This window comes from Phoca vitulina, unplaced genomic scaffold (genome assembly GCF_004348235.1).
Source record: "Phoca vitulina isolate PV1807 unplaced genomic scaffold, GSC_HSeal_1.0 scaffold68, whole genome shotgun sequence".
Classification (NCBI taxonomy): Eukaryota; Metazoa; Chordata; class Mammalia; order Carnivora; family Phocidae; genus Phoca; species Phoca vitulina.
In genome coordinates, this window is record NW_022589771.1 from 2,220,556 (window position 1) to 2,233,493 (window position 12,938).

General features: G+C 44.7%; 1 protein-coding gene across 3 annotated transcripts in view; it reads right to left on the reverse strand.

Annotated features, from left to right (window-relative positions):
- The window catches only part of ERG (ETS transcription factor ERG), a 183,569-nt gene that overhangs the window by 56,528 nt on the left and 114,103 nt on the right, over positions 1 to 12,938 (reverse strand). For 2 of the 3 annotated variants that reach the window (XM_032392510.1, XM_032392511.1), the window contains one exon: positions 1,774 to 1,991. The exons of the other annotated variant lie outside the window; for it this stretch is intronic. In XM_032392510.1, coding sequence (XP_032248401.1) covers positions 1,774 to 1,991 — 218 coding nt within the window. The remainder of the gene's footprint in view (positions 1 to 1,773; positions 1,992 to 12,938) is intronic. 3 annotated transcript variants of the gene reach the window in all.

The following is a 12,938-nucleotide window of genomic DNA, read 5'->3' on the forward strand; positions in this document are numbered from 1 at the left end:
ACACACACACACACACACACACACACATGCTGATGTATTCTGGGCAGCTAGCCTTGGAAGAAGTACTAAGTACTCTCAGTGCTCACAGCACGACGACCAGTTAACGAGCGTGGAAACATTCTATCGGATGGATAGGTTTACCTGTGAAATATGGACACGTAACCATCAACTGGCCGGGACGTGGCTATCCTGGACCCTTTGACAGCATTTTCTACCAAGGTCCTTCCATCCTCTCGGGACTCTAGGAATTACCGCCTTGCTGGGCCTGCCTTGGCTTGAATTCCATTTAAAGGACCAGCATCATAGCAAGATTCAACACCAGAGTTACCATTCCCATTTTCCAGAAGCAGCCAGATGCACCGAGGGCATGGACTTCTCGGAGCCGGAGAAAGCTCTAACATCTGTGGTCTCCCTGTTTGGCACGTCAGCCTCACCTCAACATTCCCACTAAGGGACTGTGACTTGGCACCTTCATCAACTACAAGTTGACGCAATGATTTCCAGCGCTTATAAAACATGACAATTATAAAAAGCGCATTTAGCATTAGATATATATGTAGCAAAAGGGGCCTATTATAGTTGCAACAGAGTGGAAAATGCACTGGGTGTGGAGTCAAACACCCCTGGTTTGAATCCAGTTACTTTAAGCTGTGATCTTGACTTAGCCAGAAAATGCTCGAGCCTCAGTTTCCTCTTCCATCGAATGGGGACGAGCACTCCTCACAGGGCTCCTTGGAGGACTGATAGCTCACTAGATATAAAAGGGCTTTGTACACGATACAGCACCGGCAAGTGTGAGCTCTTCTTATGATCCCACGTCAGACTGTGCAACATTTAAAAGACATTATCCTGGGGCGCCTGGGTGGCTCAGTTGTTTACGCGTCCGACTCTTGATTTCAGCTCAGGTCATGATCTCAGGGTCCCGGGATCAAGCCCCGCCTTGGGATTCTCTCTCTCCCTTTCCCCCTACCCCTCCCCCTGCTCATGCTTTCTCTCTCTCTCTCTAAAATGAATAAATACATTTTTTTTTTTTAAAAAGAAAGAAATTATCCTTTCTTTGTCCTGAGATTTTACATTCTTTCTGGATATATCTGGGGTCTTATATCATAATTAAAATCAACTTTACTTTTCAAACCCACAGCTGATGAAATGCTTTTGAGTGTCAGGGAGTATTCTGCATTTGATAACACATTCTGTTGTGACCGGCATATCGTGACAAACTCAGGAAAGTTAATACTTAGGCATGCCATCAGAGCAGGGTTGTAAGCGTAAGTAAAGACGAGAAGAAACAGCATGGTGCATTAGAGAAGGGGACAGAGGAGGGAGGAGTGGGGGGGGGTGGAGGCCATATGAAGTAGACCCGTTAGCCAAGTCATACGGCTTGGACATAACGCTGCATTGCCTGGCCACTAGTTGACACTCTCCCTCCATAAAAACTAAGACAGCATTATTTTCCAGGCAATAAAAACCTCAGAGATGAATTCTGCCATATGTGGGCACAGCCCCCCTCCCACAGAGCCTGTGTGCCTGGGAAATAGAATCGAACACCACATCTTCAAAGAGAGTTCTCGGTAAATATACCGAGGTTTTACAACCTCTATCCTCAACACAAACCACTGGAGAACACATTTTCTCAGCTTTGCCCCGTGTTACCGTTCCATGGCCTTGCTTTCTGAAACAATCTTTGGAGGATCGTGACTCATTTCCATTTGGCCTGATCAAGGGATAGGAAAACCAGAAGTCCCGGAGAACAGGAGTCGGGGGTCGCCTTACCTTGAGCCGTTCACCTGGTTAGGGTTACATTCCATCTTGATGGTGACCCTGGCTGGGGGCTGAGACAGCCAGTCCTGCTGAGGGACGCGGGGGCTCATCTTGGATGTCTGTCCATAGTCGCCGGAGGAGGACGCGGTCATGTCTGTCTTGGTCAGGTGTGGCGTCCCGTAGGCACACTCAAACAATGACTGGTCCTCGCTCACAACCGATAACGCTTCCTGAATGCCCAAAGAAACACACATTCAGGACACGCCGAAGGACAGTCATGCTTCAAAGAGCTGCTGACTTTAGAGTCATTTCTAACTGGGGGCCACAGTTTAGGGAGCTTTCATGGTATATCCAGTTCTATGTCTGAGGAGAAAAAAGTAGCTGGTTTTCTTCCCTCCAGACTCTAACAGTTGGAACCAGCCGGCCCGGGAAAACTTTCCTGCGGGTCTCCGAGCATCTCCAGCTTGACTGCAGCAGTGCGGATAATACCCACTTTAATCTCAACTCAAGGAAGTTGAATTTCAAAGGTCTTAGAAGACATCCAATTGCATGTGTCATTATTTGACAAATGCAATCTATAATTCAAGCAGACAGGGTACAGAATGGTCATGGAGATTAAAAAAAGAAATGGGATGGGTAACACCTAAGAGTCTGGCAAAACAGCCACATTCCCAGGAGATTTAAAAGAAGACGCAGTTAGAAGAAGAAGAGTAAGGGGACGTGGAGCCCCGGAGGACAAACGTACAAAGATACGAATTTTTCCACTTCGAAGTTATTAGCTGAAATAGAGTTTCAAGCGGTACTTCCATGATGGCGAACATCTGGATGATAAATGAACCAGAAAAAAAAAAAAAAAAAAAAAAGCTGTGAATTATCCAGATGCCTCCAAATACCAGGATGTTTAAAATATCTGGATCACTGACTAGCTCTTTTTCTCCTTTATTTTCTGTTCATATCTTTGGTCCTTTGCATGATTTGGTGAAAAGACAACAAGATTCCTCATTGTTGTATCATCAGTTCTTCTGGGGCTTTAAGTCCCACAGGTGGTTAGCTTATGGCTACACTTATATGTTCTATGGCCAGATCAGCAAAGGCAAATCAGATTTGTACATTTCAACCACTTGAATGATATACCAGTGTAGCAGAAGAACTATAAGACGATCCAATTTTGGTTTCTAGCACAGGAAAAAAAAAAAAAAACCCGTGTGATAGCTCATTTTTATTTTATCCCTTTGGCATCCTCAGTATGGCTACTAACTGGTGAGAAGCAAATGCTGCTCAGGTCATACTTTAAAAAAAAATGAAAATTTTGATGCTGGCGGGGGGGGACTGTGGAGAACTTCAGTCCAAACTTCTCATCCCCAAATGAGAAAATATGAGCTCCAGAAAGGTCCAGAACTCACCACAAAGTGAGCTGTGGAATTAGGGACACGTCGGACTGGTGTTTTATCACTCACTCCCTCAGACTACGAAGATGCCTTTCTTACATTTCTTGGTTTGGGATATTGTTACATTAGCACTCCCTTCTTCTTCTTCAAGTTGATATTTAAATAAATAAGGACGTTCCCTTTTAGTCACAGAGCCTTACGAAGCAGCATTTCTAAGATACAGACCTCCCTCCTTACCCAGAAGTAGCAGGATCCTTAGGGAACACATGCAATTTCACAAAGGACCCCTCCAAACCCGGTGTGTACTCTGCCACTCGGTCCCCCGCCTACCCAAGGACTAACTTCACAAGTACGTGAACTTCATTACCAGAGGCCTTGCGCTAAGAATCAGTGAGTAGGAAGAACCACAAGGCACAAACAGGGCTCTGGCCCCCAGAGTGGTGGCCAGGTGCCTGTGCATACATAACACCCCGCCACCCCCAACTTCTTAAAAATCCCTTGAATCACAGCATGTGACACTTGGGACAAGAGTAAGCTGGCGGTTGAAACGGTAACACAAAACATACAAAAGGACAGGTTGTGCCAGCCAGACAGCCAGAATCAGACGCGAGGAAGGGAAAAAAAAAATCCTAACTAAGGCATCTTTGAATACAGGGCAAAATCAAACAGCAACCACAGAGAGCAACAATACGAGGCAGGAACACCGAAGCTCAGTGTGTAGCAATGGGCACGGGAGGCGTCAGGACAACATGAAGACATGGCTCTCTCTCCTGGTCACAAGGGGAGGGAAGGAATCTGAGGCATCTAAACTTCCAGACGTGGGTGTAAACGTGAAATCGGCATCACGGCACGGACTTAGTGCAGGAGTGCTCTTTAATAAAGACATAAACCAAAGCTTCTTATATAATGCTTGCAGAACAGAGTCTCCCTTCCCATAGCAGCGCTGCACAGAGAGGTTTCGCACACTCAGAATGGGAGACAAGGCTGACAGCCGCCCCCCACTCCCGCCTGGTCCCGCAGACTCCCAGCCCCGCTCCAAGGGGGATAATACACTACGTCATGTTAGCGTCAGCTCGCCCGTGAAGAGAAACATGAATAAATGTGCGATTGATCTCAGAACTTGGAAGAAACAGGGGAGGTGTGAGGGACAGGCTCAGTTTTAAATTACAAGTGAAAAAGAAAAAGATTTTCACAGCAGGAAGAGTCACAACGTCAGAATATTAGTAGACCTCCCAAGGTAAAGCAGGGTATTTGTGCAAACCCTTCCAGGGACCAAGCAAATGGAGAATGAGGTTTAAAAAGTGGACCGAAATCGGAGAACTAAGACAAGGCTCCAGTATGTGTTTGGAGGGTGAGGAACCCATTCCCACATCTGGCAAAGCATTATTTCAGCACATGGTTTTCTAAAGAAAGAAATCAAAGTTAATTGAGATCGATTTAGGGGGAAAAAAACGTACAAAGCTAAAGATAAGGGAGACACACATCTTTTCTTCATAGCTTAAAATTCTCCTCAAAGGGAACATTGCATAAAAAATGAGAAAGGTGATGTGATTCAGAATATCAAAGGTTGCTTTCGTTCACTAGAGGAGAAAGGGTCCACAAAGTGAGGGAGCTTCAGGATAAACATCTCAAGAAGAGTGAAAGATAATCCACATTCTGGAAAGATAGAGCAATTAAAAAAAAAAAAAGCATGCCCCAAAGTGATTATAACTAACCCAAGAATGCTGAACACCTAGAATTAAGGTACAGGTCAGGAAAAGGAAACACACAAAATCAATCTCTTTCTCTCTCTCTCTCTCTCTCTCTCACACACACACACACACACACACGCGCGCGCGCGCGCGCACCCATGTAGCCCATTTTAACAATGCGGGGAATAAAAAGAAGCCGGAGGGTGATTTTCAGACCTACTTCAATAGGATAATCACTAGAATTAACCGCTGCTCTTCAGAGGCAAGCAAGCAGTAGATGCCACAGAGCAGCAGAATCTCTTTGTTCATCCATTAGACTTAGCTATAATACGAGACGCGGGCTTCATCATCCCTTTGGTTCGATATGAATGACAAAGCCTACTGCATAGGATTCTCCCACCCCAGCAGCTCTGGGACTTCAAAGCAGGAGAGAATCTCGCCCAGTAGGATTAAAACCAGAACGGAGCTCTGAACACAAGCTGGTAACCAGGAACACATGAATCCCTCAACTCCAGCTCAGCAAGGGACTTCTGGCCTTGACTGACGCTGTCCCTACTTCCCTGCCTGCCGCCTGGCTTCCCTCCTCATCCGTGGCCACCTACCTACCTGCCTACCTGCCAAGGTGCTGGCTGATGCCTGAGTTAACATGTATAGGTTATGCTCTCAGAACCTTCGGCCAGGCGCGGGTCGGGAGAAACTGCTGTGGTTGCTTTATAGCAGAGAACTCAAAAAAAAACAAAAAAAAAAAAAGTCAAAACCTGGCAGGAACGTGGCATCATAGTTTTATATGCCTGCCTCTATGTTACTATAAAAAGACCTGAACTTTAGATTGGTGTGTGCTAGTGTGCGGGGGTGTTTTTTTCTGTAGCTCCTGGAAAGTTGGGATAGTCCGATGTGGCAAGAGGCAGACTACCAATGTCATTTTTTATGAACTTATGAGACACACATAAATTCTAAGCAAATTGCCCCCAAACTAAAGGTGCTGATGTGTTACTGCTAGAGTGTTTATTATTTCATATGAATACTGAATACACCAATAACATACGAGGACCATTCCTTTGGATCTTGGTCATGGGACAACCGTCGACGGATAGTTCCAGAAAATGGGGGAGTTCTCAAATGGATGGTATTTCATAGTGTGAGACAAAAATTTGATTTATTTTCAAGGAACTAGTTGTGGGTACAGCAGAGGATCCAAATGCTGAGATTAAAAAGATAGTAATAAAAAGTCAAATGCACTTTGTAAGCACACTGACATTTTCGGCAAAAGATGTCAGGGATCCTGAAGCAGATGAATTCCTTTCTGTAACAGATGAATATTTTTGAGAGCCTCCTATATTTCAAGGAAAAGAATTAGAAAAATGGGGTCTGGGCTCCTATTTGCTTCTACTTCGTGATCCCCCATGGTTAAAAGTACTATATTGCTAATCCAGAGAACCCAACGCACTTAGATTTCCCTGAAAACCGGGCTTGATGTGGAAGCGAGTCTCAGAATGATCAGCTCTTTCACAGCTGGAGCCAAGTGAAGCCCACAGAGGGACACGGTCCTTCCATGGTTTTCAAAAATTCAGAAGACAGCCAGAACTCAACGTCTACAGAACTGGATTCCCAAACCCATCTCCAGCCTCCTCAAGTGTCATGCGCCTCCAGCAGTTAGGAAAACAAGTGGAAAAACTAAATGGAACAAGCACGCTGAGTAAGATGATGGTCATGCTTTAGAAAACATTCTTAAAGAAGTCCTTGTTGTCACAACACAGTGTCCACTCCAGGAAGCCCGTGTCATCTGAAATCAGGAGCCTGCCTCTTCCACTGGGCTTCTCAGCACATTAGCACCCAACACAAAACTCTTCCTTAAACTTCTCCCACATAAAGCCAAGGAGAATTTGGTGCACCACATAACTCCACACCCTGCCATGAGTAAGAGATCTTTTAGCCACTTTCTCTGGACTCACAAACAGCTGATCCATCACAGAACACCCAGGTTTCCCTGTTAATGAAGTGCTTTGCATGCATTTCTTTTTAAAGCCTAGGTCACTGACTTTAAGATACACCATTTTTCATAGTTTCCCAGCTCTGAAATCTGGATGCATCTTACAGTCAATGGTGTGCCATACTTTATGGGCAGCACGTCTTCCTCCTTGGTGGCGGATGAAATAATGGTTCATTTTATAACCGGTGGCATCTTAAATCTATGAAATATGGTCATTCGGTTTTGACAACAGTCCCATAAAGTCAGTCGTCATTCCTGGATGAGAAAGCGCGATTGAGGAGAAGAGTGACGTCAATCGTGCGGACTAGATAGAAGCAGGGTCCAGAGCTCTGTGTGGCATCCCTCCGTAAGGCTTCACCCTCACCACTGCCTGGACCTTATGAGAAGGAAGGAGAGGTCAGGCTAATGGAGGTCACGTGCAGAGGGCTTCCTGACCCGGTCTTGTCAGGGCCATGGAAAGAGCAGAGCTGTTATCATAGATAAGAGATGGAACCATCTAGAAAGAGAGGCTGTAGAAGGAAGAGGTGGGAGAGAGTGAGGCAATAAATGCCCAGAATCCCAGGATTTAGGATGGAATTGAAGTATCAGCAGAAGATGGAAATGAACCCTCTAAGTCCAACAGACTCTCCCATGAACTTACAAGCTACGCAGCAATTAGGCCCCAGATAGGTTTCAGTATTTCTTACATAATCAACAAATCATAATCGACATATTACATATGTAATCAACATATTACATAATCAACAGCTGTTCTTTTCTTTGGTCAATCAGATTATTCAGACTCAAACTGATGGTTGCGTATTGGAATGCGTTCATCATAGGTGGGTGCCTGACTTCTCTCAGCGAATAATACACAGGAAAAACAGGGCAGGTGGGAACACCATTTATAAATATGATAGAGCCAATGCCACTTGGTGGCCTTAAATGGATGTCTGCAGACCTAATGATATTGGAAAACTATTTATTAGGTTGTCTCAAGCTTGATTGTTTATAGCTTCTCTTCGAGGCCGACCCCATGCAGTGGATGCTTTTGGAAAGTCACCTCCTACTCACATTTCGGAGAGAAAAAAGCAACACAAACAGAACAGACAATGCACCTAGGGGAGACCCCTGCCCCCCACCATTCACCCAAAACCACACACCAACTGCTCAGGAGTTTTTATTCTAAACATGTGTGTTTTTGCATTTTTGCATTCAGATACAGCCGACATATCATGTAATAAGAAACTTCATCTGACCAGTGTATCTTTTCATTACAACACACACACACAAAAAGCCAAATATTAAGTTACACAGGACTTGTCAAGCTGGGCGCGAATCACGCTTGCCCTTTCTTGGTATTCTTTTCTTTTAACTCTTCAGCGCGGGAAACATTAAAATCATAGATTAAATGCAGCATCTAGCTTTGTGTCACGTTTTTCTCATTTAACACGTTGTTATTTCAGTCCTTCAAAAAATATAAAAAATCTTGGAGTAACCTCAAAGGAAAAAACGCACTTAGGCAAACGAAGTCCATTTAAAGAGCGTATTTCTCCAATATGGTATCGTGACGGTCTCGGACAAGATGACAACACACAACGTTAGCTCTGTGCTAGGAGAACGAGACATGGGACTGGAGCAGGGATAAGGAGATACATCCAGGTGTGTGGATACACGCTGACACACACTGATACACACCCACCTCTGTCTACAATCCATCTATCCATCCATCTATCATCATATTTACTCATAGAGCACTTGAGGGGACCTTCACATATTCCCCACACTCACTGGGACAGATGTTGCCTAGATAATACAGAGAACCTGAGTTCTCTCCTTTCCATCTTTCCTCGTTTCTTCCTGTCTCATCCTAGAAGGTCCTTTCCCTCTGCTCAGTATATCCCTCTGGAAAACAATGAGATGAAGATGGGCCCCCTGATGACTTCCTGTCCAATTTCTCTGGTCTGAATTCACGGGGTGTCTCCTTGGCTCTGATTAGGCTGAGGCGGCCCCCGGAATTACCTTTGCTCAGATACTTCTCCCCCAATTCCTGCATTTATTAAAATATAAGCACTTTCAGGGCAGGATCCTTTCTGCATGTGTTACTAGCATCAGAAAAACACCACGTTTGCTGCTGTTCCTATTAACCATTAAAGTCATGAAATCCTATTATTACAGCCCCAACATGACGCAATAAGTAGGATCCAAAAACATCTATCACATCACAACAAAAGACCCACGCTTAGGAGATCATTGGGTTTTGCAGCCAGTGACCAGGAACCCAGAAGCTGTGTCACTGGTAATATGTCCATAGTCACCCTCATGGAGTACATGACCGCACAGGGTCTTGCCTTAAATCTGTGTAGGCATAAACTGGGGACTCTATGTAGCTAGGAATGTACAAATAAAATAAGGCTTCCTGGAAAATGAGAATTTCAAAGCAAGGAAGAAGCATTCACTGGGGCCTGGAGTTTTGCAGAAAAATTTCCAAGAAAGAGTAGTTCTATCTCACACAATGAAAATGAGCTTTCAATGAACCTGGAGCAATTAGAAAGCCAGCAAACATAATTTTAAAACAACTTCTGTTTACTTGCTCGGTGAAGCGCAGGATGCCCTTTCGAATATTTGAAAGGACAGCAAAAGGAGACTATTTCTCCCAGCAATCAAAGGGTGCACAGTTACAGATGTACAAGATGAGTGTGTCCCAGAGACCTACCACGCAGCTTGGGGCTGGTGTTAACCACACTGTGCTGTCGACTTAAACATTTGCTATGAGGGTGCATCTTATGTTAAGTGTTCTTATCATACACACAAAAATAAATAAATAAAGAGGGAGGAAGGAAACTTGTTGAGGTGATGGATGTGTTTATGGCCTGGATTGCGGTGGTGGTTTCATGGGTGGATACTCATCTCAGACTCATTAAGTTGTATACATTAAACACATATGGCTTTTTGTGTGTCAATCAAGCCTCAATAAAAAGGTTAAAAAAAAAAAACTAAAGGAACAATATGTAAGTGATGTTAATAGCTTCTTTGTTCTCCTACAAAGAAATGTATTTCTTTTCCCCCCCAACAGGTTTCTTTCCTTCTTTAGAGATGAATAAAAAGTGTGAAAACATGTGTGGAAGCATCCTGTTTGTAAGTTTTAGGTGGGAGTTAACGCAAACAATGCAACCACAGTCTCCCCGCCCCCCACACACCCTCCTGTGCCCTTGGCTTTGTGTGGGGCTGGAGCTCCATGTTTGGTTTTGTTTCCCAAATCACCGCCATCAGAGAACACTCAGAGATTATTCATCAAAAGCCTTCATCTTCTTCTTATCCAGTTTTTATTTTTAAGTAATTCATTTGAGATGAAAAGATTTTCTTTTCACTTTTTAAACATTTTTTTAAAGATTTATTTATTTATTTGAGCGAGAGATTGAAGAAGGGCAGAGAGAGAGAAGGAGAGAAACAGACTCTCCGTTGAGGGCAGAACCTGATGTGAGGCTCGATCCCACAACCCACGAGATCATGACCTGAGCTGAAATCAAAAGTCAGATGCTTAACCAACTGAGCCACCCAGGCGCCCCTCTTTTCACTTTTTATAACCAAATTTAGGATAAACATGAAGATGACCACAATGTAGGAAATAACACAGTAGAGCATGGGGCATTGGTTCTGGGGTCTGAAGACCCGAGTTTGAAGCCAGATTCTGCCCTTGCTCCCTGTGCCACCTTGGGAACTTTGGTGACCTCTTTCTGCTCCAAGGATGGGAGCTTGTTGGAGATGCAGATTCTGGTCTCCAGCCCTGCTGAATCAGAGTCCACTCTGTAATAACATGCCACGTGCACTGGGGATATTGCATACTTGCATATTCAAGGGCAAAGAGAGCTGCCTCGCTCTTGATGGAGGCTCAATTTCTTCAACTACAAAGACAGCGTTGATAACAGCTGCCCAGCTCCCAGCCAGGTCCATGTTAAATGGACCAAATGAGCCAGCATATGTAAAAGGTTTTTAAAATCTTAATGTTGTACTTCAATTATTATCACATTACAGAAAGTTGATGTGCCTGACCTGAATTCTCCACATGGTTCATGGTTTGGACTATCCATTTCTAGTCATGTTATTCTAGCAAGTCAGATGCCAGAAAAGTATGATTCTCTTACGTGCAATTAGTCACTTATCTTTTTAAGTACTATGTTTAAAAGCCAGGTACCTTTATCTAACATGGGTCAGAGAATAAGTGAGCACCTCTGCTTTTATTGTAAAGAGGACATGAGTCACTTTAGCCCCATTTAACCTTTTTGGTTCCTGATCAGTGCTTGTAGGGTTTTTGGTTGTAATTCTACATTAGTTTGTTTGATATCAACTAAATATAAGTTTCATGTGAGAAAGTATCTGGATCCTCTGGTCAAAACTGTAGCTTCAACTACTGGTACATCCCTTGGCATGCTGTTGGTATTGTCTATATGAGTGGATGGATGGATGGATGGATGGATGGATGGATGGATGGATGGACAGATGAATGGATGGATGATGGATGGATGGACGGCCAGATGGATGGATAGATGGGTGGATGGATAGATGGGTGGATGGATGGATGGATGGATGGTTGGATGGATGGAGACCCCATGTTCTTATAACATAATCCCTAATTCTTTCCCTAGAATAGCCCATGGCACACAGTTGATGTTCCTCTAACTCCCAAAAATGTCTTCTCTTCCAGCATGTGGGATCCCTGATGCTTTCTATTTTAACTTTCCCTAAAACCTCATGGGTTTTTAATAAACTTGTACAAGGACGTGTTTCTACAGCAGCTTGGCTAAGAAACTCATGGGACCATGCTATCCTCATTTTTGAAGCTTATTTGCCAGGTTGGAATGATTCAGGTTTCAAGAGGCACACAGGACCCTCAGAACAGCACCCACAGTCTTTCGCATTTTTCCTCTGTTGGAACAGTCTATTTCTGAACACGAAGGGCGGGACAGCCTATCATCCCTCTCATCTTCAGAAGGAGCTCCATGAAAAACAGGCGGCGCTATGCTTGGCCTTTTCAAAACACACATGCGTATGCTAAAAATACAGTGCGCTGCACATCTGGAATTGGTCTCATCCATGAATCTCTGACACATGGATTCATTGTTTTCGATAAAATTCCAAGAATTTTATTCATGAGAAAGTTCTGGCACAATGGAAAACCCGGGCAAGCACAAGCTAGGAGCAGCAGATGTCCCGGCCTCCGCCCACGGCGCTGCTGGCTCAGCTCATTCTCGTCGGGTTTCGCTCTCGTGCCTTCAAACTCCCAATCCAAACTTCCTTACAAAAGGGAGCAGTACAGCAGCCTTACTTTAAAAACAAAATGGAGGCACTTCCTCCCAAATGGGTGTGTGAGGGCAGATCCGACATGCACGTGTCAGGAGGGGCATGTCGGGGTGTAAAAACAGCAGCAAGAACGCAGGGTCACTGGGTCCAGACCCATCTGCTCCCTCAGCACAGCTCAGGCCTAGGGCCGTGACTCTTAACCCCCAAAATGAGGGTCTGCTCTTCTGAGGTTTCCTAAGGTCCCTTCTTGAACCAAAATGAGATCTATTTTATTTAATTAGTGACATACTCTTCCTGCCAGGTCCAAACTGCAAGCTCCATCTTCTCTATCTCCGAGCAGATGTGGAGACGTGGCCATGGGGGAGGGATGGTGGCGGGGGATCTACCCCCCTGTGCTTCAGGTGCCAAAAAGGTTTTATAAGTTCAGCTTAGAGGTTAACTATAGGCTCTGTCCGTGTTGTCCCGGATTGTAATCTCCCATGTCCTGTGGATATCCTCTTCCTTGCTCACCATGAGAAGGTAGGCAAGACCCTGAGAGCTCACTTCATGTGTTCAGGTGTGATTAGGACCTAATCTCCTTCGTGAGAACTCCGGGGCTGCTTGGCACATAAAGCACAGCAGTAATAATAAAGTATGGTTCTACTGACCAAGGTCTGCAGAAGCCCGGACGATCGGGTGAGGGAGGGAGCACAGGTATGAAGCCCCCCCCACCACGACTCATAAGGTCCAAAGACCTCCTTGTTTCCATCCCCATCCCCATCCCCAAATAATTGTTGGCACAGACTGCACACCATATAAAGCAGAGTCGAACATGGACACTTTCTCTCT